We start from the raw sequence: 18,543 nt of genomic DNA, 5'->3' as shown, positions 1-18,543 counted from the left end.
ACGAGAGTACTAAGATTGGCCTGACACTCTGAGGAGCAACAAGAAACGTGAAAGAAGAGAGTATACAGGGTAAGATACTGCTTTTAGCATCGTAAGTTACCAAGAGCTATAAGGACAAATTACTAAATCAAAGCAAAAAATCTGGGCCCTCTGTAGTGCAGAAGCAGTATCCTGAGGCAGTTAATTCTAGGTCTTGTGGCGAGAGGAAGTGAAAAGTTCTAAAATAACCCTAAAATTAGAAAAACCACAGAGCTTGTTAAAAATGCCCATGCGCGTTTTATTAATAAAAACTAACAGTGCCAAGGTTAAACAAGTAAAACAATTATAGTCTCTTTATATTCCATAAAATATTACAGAAAAGTTTATTTGTGTTTCAATAAAAAGACTACTGTCTTAGAATAGGCAGCTGACAGTATTTGTGCAGTTAATTGTATGTGAATAAATTTAAAAAGACTACCACCTGCCCTGAAATTCCTTTTATAAAAATGAACTATTAAAAATGATTGACAAATTTTGAGTTAAAAAACTTAAAACATTCTCTATATTTAATTTCAACTTTATAATAGATTACAGGAAGATGCTTATGAAACAAATACAAACATTTGTTTCAGTACATGTCTTTATATGATAGACTTATAAGTATGTAAACAACTATATAATAAAAAGTTTCCAAAGTCTGCCTGTAAGAAATCAGGCAAATTTTACCATAAGCAATAAATCATTCCAAACCTTCAAGACATTTTATATAGCTGCACCAACTGGCAGTAAACATTTGCCAAAAACTTGGTAATTCATATGTCCCAACATACAGTGAAAAGTATATAAACTTGATGGAATCATAATGTTAGATATAATTTAAGGGAAAATAAGTTCACAACAACATTTCTGGAATTTAACATGTAAAAAAGTAGGACGTATCTTTCTTGTTTGGTTCTTTGGACACTGCGTGATTAACAAAAAAACACTACTACATTAGCTCACTATCCCTCAAAAAGTGGCATAATCAAAATACACTCCAAATAAATTGCCATTCAGTGTATTCATTTTCCACAGAAGGATAGCATTTTATTTCTCAATGATGTGTCTACATTTTCTTTAGCAAACTTCGCAAGAACATTTGGGGCAAAATCCATTTTCCTTCAAGTAAAAAAAATCCAAACAAAAAACCAACCAACAAACCAAAAACCCCTAAAACAAGAGTAAATAAAGGCTCTGCATTAACACACTGGTATCAAAAACACACATCCACACCACATTTAAAAATACCCTACGTAAAACAATCCTTGTTTGCTTATCAGAGGTGCAATTTCTAAACTCAGAACTGCTTACCAATATTCTCCTTGAGGGACGGGGCAAAGTAATTTGAGACACTCCTCCCTAGACCAATTTATTCCTGAAGCTTGCTGAATTTTAACAAAAAATAGTCTACAAGCAAAGGGCATCAATCGTCATCATCGTTTTCATTAAAATCATCATCGTCGTCATCGTCATCCCCCACATAAGAAACTGGTGTTTCAACTCTGGAGCCACTGTACTGAGATCCATTGGAACTTGTAGCCAACATCCCATCTCCACCATTGGAAAAGTCACTGAAAAAAAAAGAAAGAGAGGCCAGTTGGCATTGCCTAATGATGTATTAAACATCATTTGTCACTCCCCTTTTCCAATCTCCTAAGAAACAGAAGTGGTAGGAGTTCTTGCGCTTCTCACCAAGATGATGACCCACAGTCAACCTCTGGTTTTCTATGGGCCGCTGGCTAGTAGTGGCCTATTCAAATTTCGAAGTCTTAAAAATACATGGGCTCTTTTTCACTAACACCATGCTCATTATCACAGAAGAAACCTTAGTGAAAACAGATTTTATGTACCATTTAAGTTCTGCTTCTCTAAAGATACGTTGGCAGAATTCTCACTCAAGCTTCAGTTCCCTAGCACAAACCAGAATTCTCCACAGGAATTCTCCTTTTTGGGCAGCAGGCATGGGCTGGGGCATAAACCACACTCCTCACCAGTGCTAGTCCCGCAGATCTCTGAGCTTAACTGTTTCCCTTTCAAGTGTTTGGTTTTTTGGGGGTTTTTTTGTGGTGTTTTTTTTTTGTTTCTTTGTTTGGTTTTTTTTTTTTTTTTGCTTTGCATTCAAGTAGGCTTATCATCTACGAAAAGGGGTGGGGTTTTTTTTTAGAAGAAATGCTTTTAAAATATAATTGCATTAGCCTTTTAAAGAAAGCTAGACACTGTAATGTTTAGAAGGACCTCCTTCCAACTCTGATGGAAGGCAGATTGGTGAGAAGACTGTCTTCAGAAGAATAAAGCTGTATTTCCTTGTCTAAAGAAATCCTATCAGTATAGGATTTTTGCCTTTAAACACAAATGGCTTAAGAAATGTCCTAAAGATTAGGGCTTCCTTAAGAATTTCAATGGTATAGCAATTTCCCAAATAATTTACACGACAGAGCTTGCCAGTGATTCTGACACAGAACAGTCATTGTTGTGGAAAGGGCCAAAGTAATCTAGAACTTGCCCTGTCCTCTCCAGCCTCACCTTGCTGTCTGAGAAAATCATGGAACAGATCCTCCTGGAAGTTGAAGCATATGGAAGACAGGGAGGTGATTAGGGACAGCCAACATGGCTTCATCAAAGGCAAATTGTGTTTCACTAATCTAGTGGCCTTCTATGATGGAGTGAATGCATCAATGAGCAAAGGAAGAGCTACAGAAGTAATCCACCTGGGCTTTTGGAAGGCCTTTGATACAGTCCCCGCAACATTCTTACCTCTAAATTGGAGAAAGATGAGTTTCAAGGATGGACTTATTTGATGGATAAGAAATTGGCTGGATGGCTATGACCAAAGAGTTACAGTCAACAGCTCAGTGTCCAAATGGAAACTAGTAACGAGTTATGTCCCTCAAGGATCCACACTAGGCCCAATACTGTTTAGTATCTTCATTAATGACAGTGGGATTGAGTGCACCCTCAGGGATTTTGTGGATGACACCAAGCCGAGTGGTGTGATTGATACTGGGGGGAAGGGATGCCATCCCGAGGGACCTTGACAGGCTTAAGGAGTGGGCCCATGTGAACTTCATGAAGTTCAACAAGGCCAAGTGCAAGGTCCTGCACCTGGGTCAGGGCAATCCCCAGTATCAGTACAGACTGGGGTATGAAGGGATTGAGAGCAGCCCTGTGGAGAAAGATTTGGGAATACTGGTGGACGAAAAATTGGACATGAGCCGGCAATGTGCGCTTGCAGCCAGAAAGCCAACCGTATCCTGGGCTGCATCAAAACCAGCATGGCCAGCAGGTCAAGGGAGGTGATTCTTTCTCTACTCCACTCTCGTGAGACCCCACTTTGAGTACTGTGTCCAGCTCTGGGATCCTCAGTACAAGACAGATGTTGACTTGGTAGAGCAGGTCCAGAAGAGGGCCATGAAAACGGTCAGAGGGCTGGAACACCTTTCCTAAGAAGAAAGGCTGGGAAGAGTTGGGGTTGTTCAGCCTGAAGAAGAGAAGGCTCTGGGGCAACCTGATTGCAGCCTTTCAGTACTTAAATGGAGCTTGTAAGAAATATGGAGAAAAATGTTTTACAGGGGCAACAGTTTTAAACAGAAAGAGGATAGGTTTAGACTGGATATAAGGAAGAAATTCTTCACTGTGAGTATGGTGGAACAAGGTTGCCCAGAGTAGCTGTGGCTGCCCCATCCCTGGAATTGTTCAAGGTCAGGTTGGATGGAGCTTTAAGCAACCTTATCTAGTCAAAGATGTCCTTGCCTATGGCAGGTGGGGTTGACCAGATGATCTTTCAAGGTCCTTTCCAACCCAAACCATTCTGCAATTCTAAAATTGCCCAGATTGGATTATTTGCATTATACGTACAACACAAATTTAACTAACTTTTCAGATTAGGCTAAGTTTCTGTACACAACAGAAACAACTGGTAGAAAACAAACACTTTTGTAGATAATTTGTTCAGCAAATCAGCTTGCTCAATTCGAGTATTTGTTAACAATGTTAAAAATTTCAATGACATTTGACTCATTTTACAACTTAATAGAGCTCACAGAAGGACATCTTTTTGATTAATGCAACAGCAAGAAATTAGCAAGTAGTGACGACATAAGGAAAAGTGTCTTATACAGCAAGAGAAAAATAATAGTTACGTTCAGAAATTACATATGTCCACACAAAGTTAAATACAAGTTATAGTTTACCACTCTACCAGCTTTTGATGCTGTTTAAAACCAAAAGACCAAAACCTTTTTTTAAGTTAGACACTGATGACCAAAGGAGAATCTTGCCCACATTAAATCTTTAGGGAAGTATCTGTTTTCTTGTCACAAACACAAACCTAAACAAAACCAATACATTCAAGATTAACACCAGTATGATCAATTTCTTTTCCACTGTACAGGAAAAGATGTCTTTAACTACACTGGTAAGAACCACCACTACTCAAGTAAAAGCAATGTCTGAGAATAAACTTAAGCATATATCCTCACTACATTTAATGAAAACAGTGCTTCTTTCATTTAATCTCTAATTAAGCTTCTTTGTTGATCACAGATTTTTAAAAGCTAACTGATAATTTCATCTCACCTGGCTGAAAATCTTGTGCCATTTGATGCAGAACCTGACGAAGATGTGACATATACACTGCTGATTGATCCCTGAGCCATTTCTGTAAAACGAAGAATACGTATTTCAAGAATACTTCAAAACACACTCATCTAATCCAGTGGAAATGCTTAATCTTTTTGAAGTCCAGAAAAGGGGTCTTGCAACCAAAACAACAAAACATACTGATGGTACTATATCCAAAATAGCATAATTAAAAAACAAGAAGCTAGTGCAACAGCAAAATTTCAAAATACATTACAAAAACGTTTTCTTTTGAAGTGAGCAAGTCAGATGTCTTCAGTATTCTTACATAACAAGAATGGAAAAACAATGTAAAACGAAGCCATGACCATGCTTGGACTTACTCCCTTTTGCCTTTGCAGGTCAATCAACTACAAACACTGTCCTCTTAAAAGAATTACACACTGCACAGATCTGCTTGTGTGGTATAATGCAAAACGTGGTTCTGTGAAGAGCAATAGCTCATTCTCTACAAATTGCTATGTTATTTCAATCCCCAAGGTATACTAAAAAGCATATATATTTGAGAACTTGTTAGAAATCTTCATTACATACCAGTGGAAATTAACTGATCTTAGGTATTTTTGCGTTTTTTTTCCTTGAGTCCCATATTAAGGAGGAAAACAAAACAACCCTTCTTGGAGTAACTAACCTGTCACATACGGTTCCAGAGCTTTAGGAACCAAACTCCTTGCAATTTTTAGGTCCTCTGCTGAACAGCTTCCAGATTCTAGCCCACAAGCCATTCCCATTCGTTTTAGTACTTCTATATCATCATGAATTTCAAAAGTATTGTCAAAATTAAATAGATATTCAAACCTGGAGAGGAAAAAAAGTCTCAATTAAGTTTCAATTACTTTAACTACCTTTCCAGTTTCAGGAATTGCAGCATTTCAAAAGCTTAGCACAATGTTAGTGACACATCACATTAAGCAATGAAATTTTTCAAGGTTTACATATTGATAGCAAGCAACTAAAACTGTAATTATACACACTATATAAATCATTAACAGGTTTAACAGATACAGAGTTTTAAACATTTTGCATGTTTGCTATTTTTTTTTAATCCCATTCCTCTGTCTACTGTGTAATTTTTCTCATGTTTTTAGGCTCTTCTAGTAAGCTAATAGTGCAAGTAGAAACCACTGCTACATTCGGCTTTTATTTAGGAGATGAAAAACGTACCTTTTTGAACCAAAAGTAGAGAACAGCAGTTCTGAAAGCAAAATCCATTTTTAATTCTGCTGGCTGCATTTCATCATGTTAAAGCCAAAGGAAAACACTACTTGGTAAAGTGTTATATCAAACTTCAGCAGAGCTGCCTTACTTTGCTTCTAACATCTCTAGATAGTAAGTCTTAAATAAGTTATTAAATGTGAATGCAATTGTTCTATTTATTAAAAAGCTCTATAAAACTCTGTTTCTATTCAACATGACTAAGTTTTACCTGTCTGAAATGCATGTTCTCAATCTACAAAAGGCACAATTAAATTTATTTGTATTTCATTTTTTAGAAGTCTAGATGAACACTTTAGCATGGACATAAAACTCACAGCTGTACCAAAAGCCGGAGAGAAAACTTTAACCCACTTGTCATTTGAAATACTGCAGTCAATCACTGTCTTCTTGCTGGTGTTCACAATGATAAATGGCAAATGGATGACAGAATTGGAGGGTGGCGGTCGATTTGCCTGTTGTTCTGCTTGACGGTTTCGTTGAACCAGGTTCTTGAAGGCAATTTGCTAGAAAAAGCAGTAGTGGTATGAAGTATGAATTACACCTTTAAAATACTGTTAACAACAAAATCCTTCAGATACAGAATACCAGCAAGGGCTGCAGTAAGTAAATGCAGAAAAGGACAGAGAGCGTTCACCATATTCCTGCACGTTAAGATGCAAGAAGAAACAGAAATGATAGTATTGAAAAATACAACACAGTAAAACTTAATTGAGAAGAAAAATGCACATTTTGATAACTACATCAAGACAGTTCCTTGGACAGATCCTTGACAGAATGAAGAGATAACAATGATTGGAAAAAGGAATTTTCATATAGCACCCTATTTCCACTGTTTACTCTTCCCTGCTAGGTACTGCACTCCACAAGAACAGTTGGAATGATTAATACTGTATTTTTGCTAAAATCATATGCTAAAAAACATTAACATTTGGGATTTGAATGTCTGACATTAGGTTTCTGAATTACTCAGCTAAGATTAGTGACTTTACTCTCACATCTTACCAAACCTGCTTTTTAGAATGGAATGCTTGCATTTTAAAGATTAGCAATTGGAAGAACTAAAAACTCAAGTTACCTATTGAAACTCCAAGTTATAAATCTTACAGTAAGTCACCAAACTAAGAAACAGTATTTTTCTGGTCATGGAATCAAATTAAACGAACAGGAATTAAAAACAAAATCCAAAGCCAACACAGAGGCTGATAAAAATCAGACAACTGTTCAGACTGCTGTCCCACAACAGCCTGTACTTTCATTCTGCATACCCTCCCTGAGATTCTCATTCCTACTGTGTAGGTAATGCAACTACTAAGGGATATATTCCAGTGAACCAGCAGCACAGTGACTTAGGGGATGGACTACTGCTTCCCCCAGTGTACTAGGGGAAATCTGGGAGTTCAGCAACTGTTTCACAGCAGTTAGGCCATTTATACAGCAGGGGCAGCAACACCCCAGAAAGGCAAGACACAGAGCATTATGAGAGATGACCTCTACAGTCACACAATTTTATCTATAGACTCTTAACACAGAAAAACTTTCTAGATATAAGAACTGAACTGGAAAATTCACAGGCTACAGTATGAATTACAGCTTCTGTTTAAACACACTTGAAACTGCAAAAAAATTCATCATAACTCATGGAAGGTTGCTGGCTTTCCAGCAGCAACGTCCAACAGCACGGTCCCAGCTAAACTAAAACTGCATACACCTTACCCTGAAATTCACTTCTAGTCTTCCTAGAAGTTTCCCATCCCTCACTGGGATAAAACAACAGGAATACAGATATGTTACCTTGCCCTATAGACAAGAGTACCTTGACTGTACCTGTAGAATGAGTTCTTGTAGTTGAGACTGTTTTTGCTTTATTCTTTCAAGTCTTCTCTGTTTCTCCACCTTAAGAGAGAAAAAGGATTGGTTAGTTTGTTGGTTTTAAGTAGTGTTTTATATCAACATCTTCTCCCCTTAAAATCATTTCAGTACGAGAGAACTGGAGGTAGGACATATGATGTCAATCACTAAGGTTCTGCAGATAATCTAGAGATCCTACTATCAAGACTCAGATCAGTACTATCGATGGAAACTCTTAACAAAGAACAGAATTAGAATACTGGGGAATAAAGTACAATATATCAGGGAGAGGAGAGGGTAAAAAAGTCTTTGCAAACAAAAGTTATGCCCCAAAGAATTATCCAAATTCTCTCAAGGAGGCAAAGAGCATGTAGATCAGAAGGATCCACTCAATGTAGTGTACTGACATTGGAGGTATTGGAGAAGATCCATCGAAGATGGTTAAAGAAATGAAACTGCAATAGAGCCCAAGGTTAAGTCCTCACAGTATTAAATAAATACTAAATAATAACACAAAAGATAGAAGACAAAATGGTAGGAAATAAACAGCTTTCTCAGTGGAGGAACCTCACCAGCAGATACCCACAAGGACTTAATTTACAGACTGTTACTCAAATTAGAGAGGATCAGACTAAGGGGATGCACAGCAAGGTGACAGAATTTTCTGACAATGCCAGGTCACCTGGCATAGTAAAAAGAGAGCTCGTAATAAATAAAGTATACTCAAAGTGTCTTGTAGCATTGAGTGATTACATCATCAAGATTATTTTTGGTAAATGTAATGTGGTGCCGGTGAGAAAACATAATCCCATCCATGCATATTTTAGAAATAAAATAGCATTCAGTAGAGATCTTAAATTACAGTATCTACAAAACCTGTCAGCTCAGTACACCACAGCAGCCAAAAATTTGAATTATTAGGCAATGAACAGAGAACAAAAGAGAAATTATCACTACATCAGTGTATGAACCAGAACATTTACATCTTGAATTCTTTAAGTCTGGTGTTCCTATTTCAAAAAGACCATACAAAAAGAGCAATGAACAAGTACAGAACAGGTTCTGTACAAAGGAATAATGAATAAACTAGGACTCTACAGAAAGAAGAATGAAGTAATGGGGGAGAACATGGGAGATATCTATAAAACCATGAATAGGATGGAGAAAGTGAGTAAGGGATGCCCATCACTTCCAATCCAAAAAAAAACCCAAACAAAAAAATAAACCAAACCCCCAAAACCCCAGAGCATATCAACTAAATATAGTATGTTGAAAACCAAACAGAAGGTATTTCATAAGAAGTTTCTAATGCACCTGAAACCCACTGTCACAAATGACTCAGTATTAAAAGCAAACTTTGTACAAAGTAAAACTTTGTGGAAGAAAAATTAATTGAGGGCTATTAAATAGAAGGATACTGTATCCACCTCTACATTGCTTTCCATATTACTTCAATATACAGACCTTATTAATTGCCCCACACTGTCTCTTTTTGCATTATCAGGACATATTTTACCAAATCTAATATTCTAATTTACACACAAAGTACAAGTTCAAAAACACGTAAAATACTAAATAATTGATGGGGAAATCCTCAAACTCCTGTGTTCCCTTATAAACTATTCGGCTTGATTTTTCAGTAGTTTAAGTGTGAAGCTAAGCAGTATCAGATGGAATAGTAAAAAATTATTAGGCTTGACACTCTCACAAAGTGAACATTAGCCTCCACAAACTCATTGAAAATCTTACTGCTAAACTTGTCAAGTAATGTCACTAATAATTTAAATGTCAATAGTTTGCAGAAACAGGAGCTACAATACTCATGAAGCAAAAATGGGGAAGGTAGGAATCCTGCAATTGCCTCAAATAAGCTCAACACATCTGAGGATTTTTGCTATTTTAAAGACTATGTTATATTTGTGGCTCAATTACTCAATGGTTAACAGAACTCTTTCCTCTTCTTGTGACATTTGATTAACAAGTTCTCACTTTGGTATCCTAAGTTATTGTTGGGCCCATCTTAAACACATGAACCTTTACTGTGCATTATTACATTCCAAGTTGCTTTTTTTACTTCAGTAGTAATATTATCCCACTCTTCTTTAGGACATTATCAATCATGACATCAAACCCAGCTCAATGAGCCACGCTTCTTTTTCTTTTCCTCCAACATTACTGCCAATGACATACTTTGTGAGACAGATCCAAAGAGATCTAATTTTAAAATCCCTCCAGCTAGCTGGTTCCCTGTTCAGAACACAGCACTGTCACCTTCAAACCACTTCACTTTCTCTATTCACTCTGCTATTTATGCCCCAATTACCACTCTCACCTTAACTAATAATTTTCATTAGGGATGATAAATATTTAAATAAAACTCAGATTGACTGGATACCCTGTATTTTCTTCATCTAGATAGCAATTACAGTACTAATTGAAAAATCAATTATCAGTATCAAACAAAAATCTCCATAGAATTAGCCCTTTGTAGATAGAGTCCAAAACTTTTTTTAAGAATAACTACAAAGTCTCATTCTATTCTGATAAAGTGAATTGACTTGAGTAAACCTCGATAACTATTATCCTGCAAATCTCAAGATACTAAAAAAAAAAAATCCTCCCAGAATTTATGAATGCCTTTCAGTACAAAACATTTCTTACCCATGCAGTAAATGAGTCTGACATGATCATGTAAGACAAATGCCATAAATACATAAGACCTGCAGCAACAAAGAAGCAGCAATGTGTATATATGGTGATCTACATAGAACATCTAGCATCACAGATGCATTATTTGCCTGGCATCTGGAGAAAATGATCTTCCTGACTCTTGAGCACCACTACTGCCATGCTGGAAATACACGTTAATTTTGCAGTTTGATTAACTTTCTACTCAGAAGCCTTTCACATATACTGTAAAAGCTATGACAGAGCTATACTTTTGACACAGAAGAATTAAAAATAGTATTTAAGTAATCTGGAAGTTTAAATGTGTTCTGTAAATACCAATAGAATTTTAAAAGAAAAAAAAAGTCAAAAGGGACCATGCTATTACACTTTGCTATCTCAGAAGATCACATGCACATGTTGTATCAGAACATATTAAAACTGTAAACATTTACTCAAACACAAAGGCATTGTGAACTTGCTAGTACATATACCTCTAAATTCTGACATTCCTGAGCCGAGTTAGTAGGTAGACCAATCCATCTGATTTCCTTCTTCTCCTTAGAGATAATGTTCATGGCCATAAGGACATTTAAGGCATCATAGACACGTCGTCTAATATTCTTCTGGTCATAAGCCTGCTGTAGACATAGTGCATTAATCAAAAACATACCTGCGACAAAAATATTTTAAAATAAATATATTACAGTAAATGGATAAACTTGGGTAATGTCTGAACTCTTTCATTTAGCAGTAGGAAAAAAATACAAAAGTCTCAAAAGAAATTTCTCTTCCCCCATTCAGTTCACATGTAATTGACCTCCCATATACTTACTGATTCATTTGGTGAAATGTGATTATCAGTGGTACTGAATTCTGCAACCAACTCGTCTGCCACCTCATTGTATGAGGTGGTTCCTTTTCTTTGTACCTTCTCACAAACCTTCATAGAGAAATGACGTAAACCCTTGCCATTCTTCTCTCCTTTTTTGTTCCGCTTCCTAAATATATGTATAATATATATTTTAAGAAGATTTGAACTTTGGAATATTTAATGTCGCTTTTTCAAATACAGGCACACTGCTGTAAAAAACCAAGCCTTCCCTTTTGTTCTGCTTCTCAACCCTTCCCAACATTTCTTCCGATAATTTTTTCCCCTACAATTTACAATAATTAACGATTCTAATATCTTAATGCTGAAAGACAGTACAAATTCATTCTTTTGGCAACTCTGCTAGCTCCAGTAGCAGGTAAGTTAACAATAGGGATATTCCTTGAAGAAGTCAATAAAGAAAACTTTCCAATCTTCAGGACAAGAAAGGATAGGGGGATAAATGCTAAAACATAAAAAGTGAATTACAGGAGAACTTTTTTTTTTTTTTAATTTAAGTAGCCCATCTACTTTGACCACAAAAAAATAGATTGATGGAGTATTTTCTATGTAAGTCTGATACTGATTGAACAGACAAATTCTGATATTGGTTGAACTCACTAAACATTACACTACTACTAAAACACAGATTTGAAGTTATACAGTATGTGAAGTTGCTATGAAAACTTCAAAGTTACAAGACACAAGAAGTATAACAAAGTTTTCTAAATATCTTTTAACTAAAAAGTTCCTTGTAACTTGAGGGAAAAAGCAAGTATCAACAAAATTAGTATCAGCAATGGAACCTCTCGATTCTCTACATTTCATTTCACTGTATAATTCCAAAGCAGAAATCTGTTTATGTGTAACAAGATACTGATGATAAATTTAGTCTTAAAGCAACTACATTTAACAAGAGAGCCTTAAAAACAAGTTTGCATGAGAAAAGACACCAAAAGAATGCATTCATTGTATCTAATACTTTTTCTCAATAAGGACTACATTCTTATTTCAAATTATACTTCAGGATATACTTGTTCAATCTGAAACGTACTGTATTTTTTCGGAAATACACCAACAAAATAGAAATGCCAAATTAAAAATTGAATCAATCAGATGAATTCCTGTATCCTTTTAGGAGCTAAATTCTCCAAATTTAAGTAATGTGAGAACATCTGTCAGAGTTTACCCTAAATATTCTAGTTCCTTTTACAACAAATGAGGTGGTATTCATTCTTTGTCTGACTACTCCTGATGTTAATACAATATACTTTAATGTTGAAGTGCTCTTGATGGAAAGGTAAACAGACTGTCTCTCTCATGGTGCTAGTCTGAATAGTACATACAGTATCACAGTGAACATTTAGAATAAAAGTTCCAAAAAATGCATTAATCCTTTGTTAACTTTAATTTTGCTCACCCAGCAGACCACGGTGAAGAATCTGCAGTCTGGTTCTGTGATACAAAATGTGTGTTAGGTGTATGTGGGCTTCCTACCAGGATAGTATTTTGCGTTGAAGGTCTCTGAGGTGTACCAATAACCTACAGTAAAGATAAAATAATATGGAAAATGATCATAAATATTCCAAGATATTCATATGCTGCATGATCCAAGTGATGCATTATCCAAACAATTCTTAATACTTTTTTCCTACCTGCTTTTATTAGCTGCATTGAATTTATACACACTAGCACAAAAACTTCCAGGCTACAGATTATATAGTTAGAGCACTCCCTAAGTAACGAGCACTTATGTTTTATCCTTCTTATCATAGAATCATTTGGTTGGAAAAGACGTTTAAGATCGAGTCCAACTGTACTATTCTTAAATGTACATTTCTTAAACCGTACTAATTCTTAAACATTTTAAAAGGAGCTTTTCATGCTTGCTGGATTTCTTAACACTGTTCAACACTAACTTAGACAAGATCAATACATGCATGCCCTCTTCCTCCAAAAGGGAAAAAAGGTGGGGAAAACCCAACCCCTACCAGACTATGTATAAACAAGTTGCAGTAAATTAGTTTAAACATGAATATATGAAAGAAGATCTGAAAATCACTAAAAGCAGTGAGAAAACGCAGAGCTGTTGCAAGAAAGGCCAAATTCTCTCCTGCAGTCAGTCTCTATCACTACAGAGTCAAACCCAAAATACAACTTTGTTAGAGGTGAGGAAGAGTAAGGGCGAACTTTATCACTGCAGTGAGTGAGACCAGTTTAGGCAAAACCACTCCATTTTGAACATCTTATGAGCACACGCTCAGCTGATCACAGTCTTCCAGCTTGAAGGTAAGTAGTCCTGAAGATGTGCTGATTTGATCGTGAGTAATACATATATTAGCACAGAGCTATGCCCTCCTCATCTGTGAAACTAGCTGATATTTTCCTGCAGCCCCATTGATCCTCACCAACAAAATTTTAAGTTCCTTCCTCAGGCTAGCTTCAATAATTTAGCCTCAACAGGAGTAAAAGCGAAAATTTGAAAACCCCAAATGAAAAATGAAGCATGAAAGTTAAAATGAACCGAAATTTGAATAACCTTTAAATGTAGAATGCAAAAGGTAGTCTACAGTGACTGTTAGAAGGTTGTGATTTCAGCTGCTTGGAAGGACAAATAGCTGCGTTTTTTCCCAAATACTGTCTCTCTATACTATGCCACCTCTCTGAGTAGTTAACATATGAGTTTCTTACACCCGCTTCTGACAGATGGAAAATCTTAGGTCCTCATCCCCTTTCCAGTAGCTTTGTTCCATACTCAAATGTTTCTAATTCTTATGGAAAGTCAACGAATCTTCTCTACTACTTTTCATAACTTCAGATTGTGGGAAACAGAATGAGGGTGAGGGATGCCGAACAGGCACAGGACACGTGAACACACAGCTCGCTTTCTCCCTATGAAAAAAACCACTGTCAGTTCTGCTATTGACTGGTCTGGTTCACCAAATGTCTCAAAAGTCTGCAAAAAACCACCCGTGTGCTATTCAAGTAATGCAGACAATACAGAGAACAGATGAAAGCTGTTAGCCAGTTTTTATTTCTGAGGATGCAGTTACAGAGGACTGGAAGAGATGACTCAACATCTTGCTCACAGAGGCTAAATTAGAGGGTCCCACTCTAGCTTCCTAATTCCACAAGCAGCCCCACCATCACCCTCGTGCCACATCTAGAATTTGTATGATTGTGCTAAGATGACAGCCAAGCCAATACAGGGGAGTGGGTGGAATTGCAGCTGGGAGAAAAACAAACCATTTGGCAGCAGCAAACCCTGGACATCTACTGTGCTCAGTGTCTTGAAGTACTCAGCAATGCAAGGGAATAAATGGAAGCATGTACAAATTCACAGGCTCATTTCTTGAGTGGAAAAGTGAAGTCCATTTAATACATTCAAAACCTGCTCCGCACTGCCATTCTAACTCACAGAAGTCTGCAAACTAGACAATTATATGCATTAATATATCACTATTCAGGAAGAGTTTCAGAATCTTCTAAGGAATTACTTAGTATTATTGGCTCCTTAATACAAATGTTAACACCCCTAACTTTCACTCACAAGTTCATAAACAACCATGACTTTGAATGAAAAGAGCATGAATGAACAGAGTTAAGCAGTATCAAGTCACTGGCAACATCCTAAAATGAAGGCTTACAGACAGAATTAGAGGGTGGGTTTAGAGAAAACAGAGGGACTGGGAGGAAGGGGGAAGCAAAAGTAGAAAAAGAAGTGCCTGCTGTTTCTCTTAAGTTTCCTGATTTCAAAAGAGAACAAGATTACAGTTTAGCTCCTTGATAACAAATAAGATCAGGACAACGGAGAAAACAGCAAGACAGCCCTCACACTCCACTTCACTGTACTCAACAGAAAAAACTTACATGGGGACAGTATTAAGAAAAAGAAATCAGACTACCTCAACAAAGAACACAAGCTCAGAAAATTAAGTACTTAAGTATTAAAAACCTGGTTTTACCATTCAATGGTTAGAAAGTTGAGCAGGGTCACAAGCCAACTCCTCAACTCTCTTCTCAAGAAGATTTTGTACATGGACAGAAAATTTATCTTGTGTAAATTTTCAGGGTTCTATAGGTATTTTTTTAAATAGTTCTTGCTAACCCCTTCAGAAGTATAAAGGCAACAGAAATTTACCCAAGATTTCTTTCTCTATATATACAGAAAACAAAACCTCCATCTCTTCTTTAACAACATACAACTAAGCACCTAATTTTGTACAGATTAACAGCCAATACAAATATGCTGATATGGGCCCCTTCTTTCACAAAAAAAACCCAATGCTAGTATGTTCAGGGTAAGACTTGAAGTGCTGAAAAAATTATGGTTGCAAATGTACATTTGCCACAGTAATCACACTAACAAAACCACTTTAAGAGTAGTTATTATTTTGGAATTGTTATTTTTTTAATAATGTTACCATATAATCATAGATAATACAGCTGAGGATCTGTAAATTTAAACTTGTGATGCAAGAAATTTATTTTATGCATATATAAACATTGTTGTAAACATTAATGTACTTACTATTGAAGGTTCTAAAAAGCATCAGATGATTTGTAATTTCATTATTAGCCCCTGGTTTTGGTACTTTAAGAAAAGATTTTGTAAGTTACCTGAAAGAACATTCCATTTTCAACACTAAACTCGGGTAGGTACGCAGTCTCACAGTCATGCCCAGAAGGGTCCCCTTCTGTGCCTACTGCCTATGATCTATAGTTAAAACATCCTCCTCCTACTGCTGGTTACTGATATTAAATTAAACTTAAATGAAAGGAATGCCTAACTACTCTGAACTTCCTTGTTTGGAAATTTATGGATAAAACACCTCCTTCTGAAGGAGCAATTTAATTCAGTTAAACTCATTGCGCTACACTCTTAACTTCCAAGAGGCTGCTGGAAGTAGTTAATTCACCGCTGCTGCCGGAAACACAGCACAGTGAATGACCTGCACTACATCTGTCCAGTTGAAGCTGTACAGTTTATAGATTCAGGCATCCTCAATTACAAAACACTCCTTAGAGCTTACAGTTGGGAGAGGCAGATGGGAAACTGCTTTCCTATCAAGAAGAAACCCAAATATAAGACATTCCATTTCAGTTGTTTACACATTACAGTTGCTTTCCAGAAGATGAATTGAGACCAACTCTTTTCAGACAACCAAATTTTAATTTTGATCAGTATAAAAATGACGTCTCATAACCTATGTATCATCTATTGCATTATGATATTCGTTGAAACCTCTAATTTCAGGTACTTCTCACACAAAGCTCACAATAGGTATTTAAGCAAAAGGATATCTAAATTAAGCACTAAGAAAAGTATCTCTGTATCCAATTTTGTTCCACCTAACTTCAATCTCAATAAAAATGTGCTAATGGACTTAATTTACATTTCCCTATGCCAGACTTCAAAGCAGAATCTGAAAGAGCCACTGATTTTGTGTGGCAAGACTAGCAAAAGATAAAGCCACCTGAATATTCAGGTGTCTGCTTTGCATTTCTTTATGCAAAACTTTTTTTTTTTAACTTAAGTCTATTAAAATTAGAAAGACGCTTAGACTATCTGCCCATGACAAGTGATATCAACTATCAAGCTACAAGTCAGATTTACAGTATGTGTAAGCAATAGTACAAGCAGTAAAAAAAAAAAAAAGCAAGCAGTCTTCTTACCACTTGTTGTGCAATGTTGACATTAGACTGTCCGAATGTTTTTGGCAGGAGCTGTTTTCCAAGCGTATTTACTGTAGAAGGATGAACAGCCAATAGAGAAACAACCCCTAAAACAAATACAAGTAGATAGCTTCAGATCAGCCACATTGTATTATTTTAACAATTTCAGTTTCATCTGTACTACCAATGCGTATTAATAGAAACTAGCTCTGAACTGCATAGTCAATATAAATATAGCATTTATGCATTTGAAGCAAAAAATAAATCAAGTTCATCATAATGTTCTCTCAAACTTTCTCCTACATAACCTAACAGGTCAGTGATCTAGCATGAACATATCTTAATTCCTTGTATTCCAGTTTTACTCTCAGAACAGAGTAATAGAGGTAATGGGTATCTGACTGAAAGCATAATCCCCTCCTCTTCTACCCCCGTCCTTTGTGGCTTTTGAAATCTTTTCCTGCACCACCTAAAAATGTCAATGCCTCAGCATATGACATACCCTTCTGAGGCATGCTGGCCTACGGAAGATAAAATTTGTTTAGCACAGGCCTTTCTAAGAGAATATTCCCAACTTTCCTCTAAGTGCCCCTCCCCAGCTGAAGGCAGGGAATTAAAGAACAGAAGTCTTCAAGAATCCAACATTTGAGCAAAATACACGCAACACAGTAGACCACCCCTGCAGGGAAAGCTGCTCTCTTGCTGTTCATAAGCCATCCACAATCACCATTGATAGCTAAGCAACGTAAAACAAACATTCAATTACAAAAATACCAAGCCAGCAATTTGATGCTTCATGCCATAGTTTAAAAAAGAAAAGAAAGCAAACAGAAAAGAAGCAAAGACAGACTACGGCAAGAGAATGGGACAAACAAGTCTTAAGATACCAGAGACATTTATTTTGCTGAAACATCTGTCATTTGGTTGTCAGCTTTGGCTGAGAGGTTTAGCAGTTCTTTTCCTCAGATCACTTTTAGAGCGGCCAATGGGGCCAGAAGGACTTGGCAGAATTCCCATTCCTCTTCCTTTCTTTTTCCCATTATCCAATACAAAAGCAATAGGTAAGCATTTTTACAACAGTTGTATGAGGAAGGGCCCTAACAATTCCTTGATGCCTCGCATCCTTATGCATTCAGGCAGTCTGCAGAAAGTTGGGGACAACTCAAATCTTGTTTAAGCCCTTGCTTTCCAGAAGGCTTGTATTTCCTAGCTGCTATTACTACACCATGCCAAACTGATAGCTTCACACAAAAACCTATTCTCAGTCCCCCAAATTTGAATAGGATGCAGTAGCCTGTCATTCTTCCATTATTAACCAACTTCCCAGTGATCTTTCAGAAAGTCAGCAGCTATCTAGTTCGTAACATAAGTCTGTTATGCCTTCCTGTTCCTTCAAGTACACCCATCACCATCACGGCCTGGTTTGTGTGTGTTCTTCCTCTCCACAGAATGTAGTAAAGCGAAATAAACTACCCTGGCTATTAGCGCTTGTGTATCTTCTTCTCAGCTTCCTGGAGGTCAACATGCCTTTTTTTTAACTTCCTCCTCATTGCTTTAAAAACAACAAAGCAATCGGAAATATCTCCAGTATAAAATAAGAGTTGTAA

The 18,543-nt window shown here is 36.6% G+C and overlaps 1 protein-coding gene across 2 annotated transcripts in view; it reads right to left on the bottom strand.

Annotated features, from left to right (window-relative positions):
- Nucleotides 1-287: 287 nt before the first annotated feature.
- Nucleotides 288-18,543, bottom strand: part of TFDP1 (transcription factor Dp-1) — a 47,565-nt gene continuing 29,309 nt past the window's right edge. The window contains exons 3-11 of one of the 2 annotated variants that reach the window (XM_009638912.2): nt 16,937-17,043; nt 12,681-12,802; nt 11,225-11,390; nt 10,884-11,027; nt 7,699-7,767; nt 6,226-6,377; nt 5,288-5,454; nt 4,594-4,675; nt 288-1,589 (exon numbers count right to left, since the gene is read on the bottom strand). In XM_009638912.2, the coding sequence (XP_009637207.1) occupies nt 1,442-1,589; nt 4,594-4,675; nt 5,288-5,454; nt 6,226-6,377; nt 7,699-7,767; nt 10,884-11,027; nt 11,225-11,390; nt 12,681-12,802; nt 16,937-17,043 (1,157 nt within the window). In that variant the 3' untranslated portion in view covers nt 288-1,441. Of the gene's footprint in view, nt 1,590-4,593; nt 4,676-5,287; nt 5,455-6,225; nt 6,378-7,698; nt 7,768-10,883; nt 11,031-11,224; nt 11,391-12,680; nt 12,803-16,936; nt 17,044-18,543 lie in introns of both variants that reach the window. The other variant, XM_009638911.2, reaches the window with a different exon arrangement.

The sequence above is a fragment of the Egretta garzetta genome, unplaced genomic scaffold (genome assembly GCF_000687185.1).
Source record: "Egretta garzetta isolate BGI_Z169 unplaced genomic scaffold, ASM68718v1 scaffold5, whole genome shotgun sequence".
In the NCBI taxonomy this organism is placed as follows: Eukaryota; Metazoa; Chordata; class Aves; order Pelecaniformes; family Ardeidae; genus Egretta; species Egretta garzetta.
This window is presented reverse-complemented; position numbering and strand designations above follow the sequence as displayed.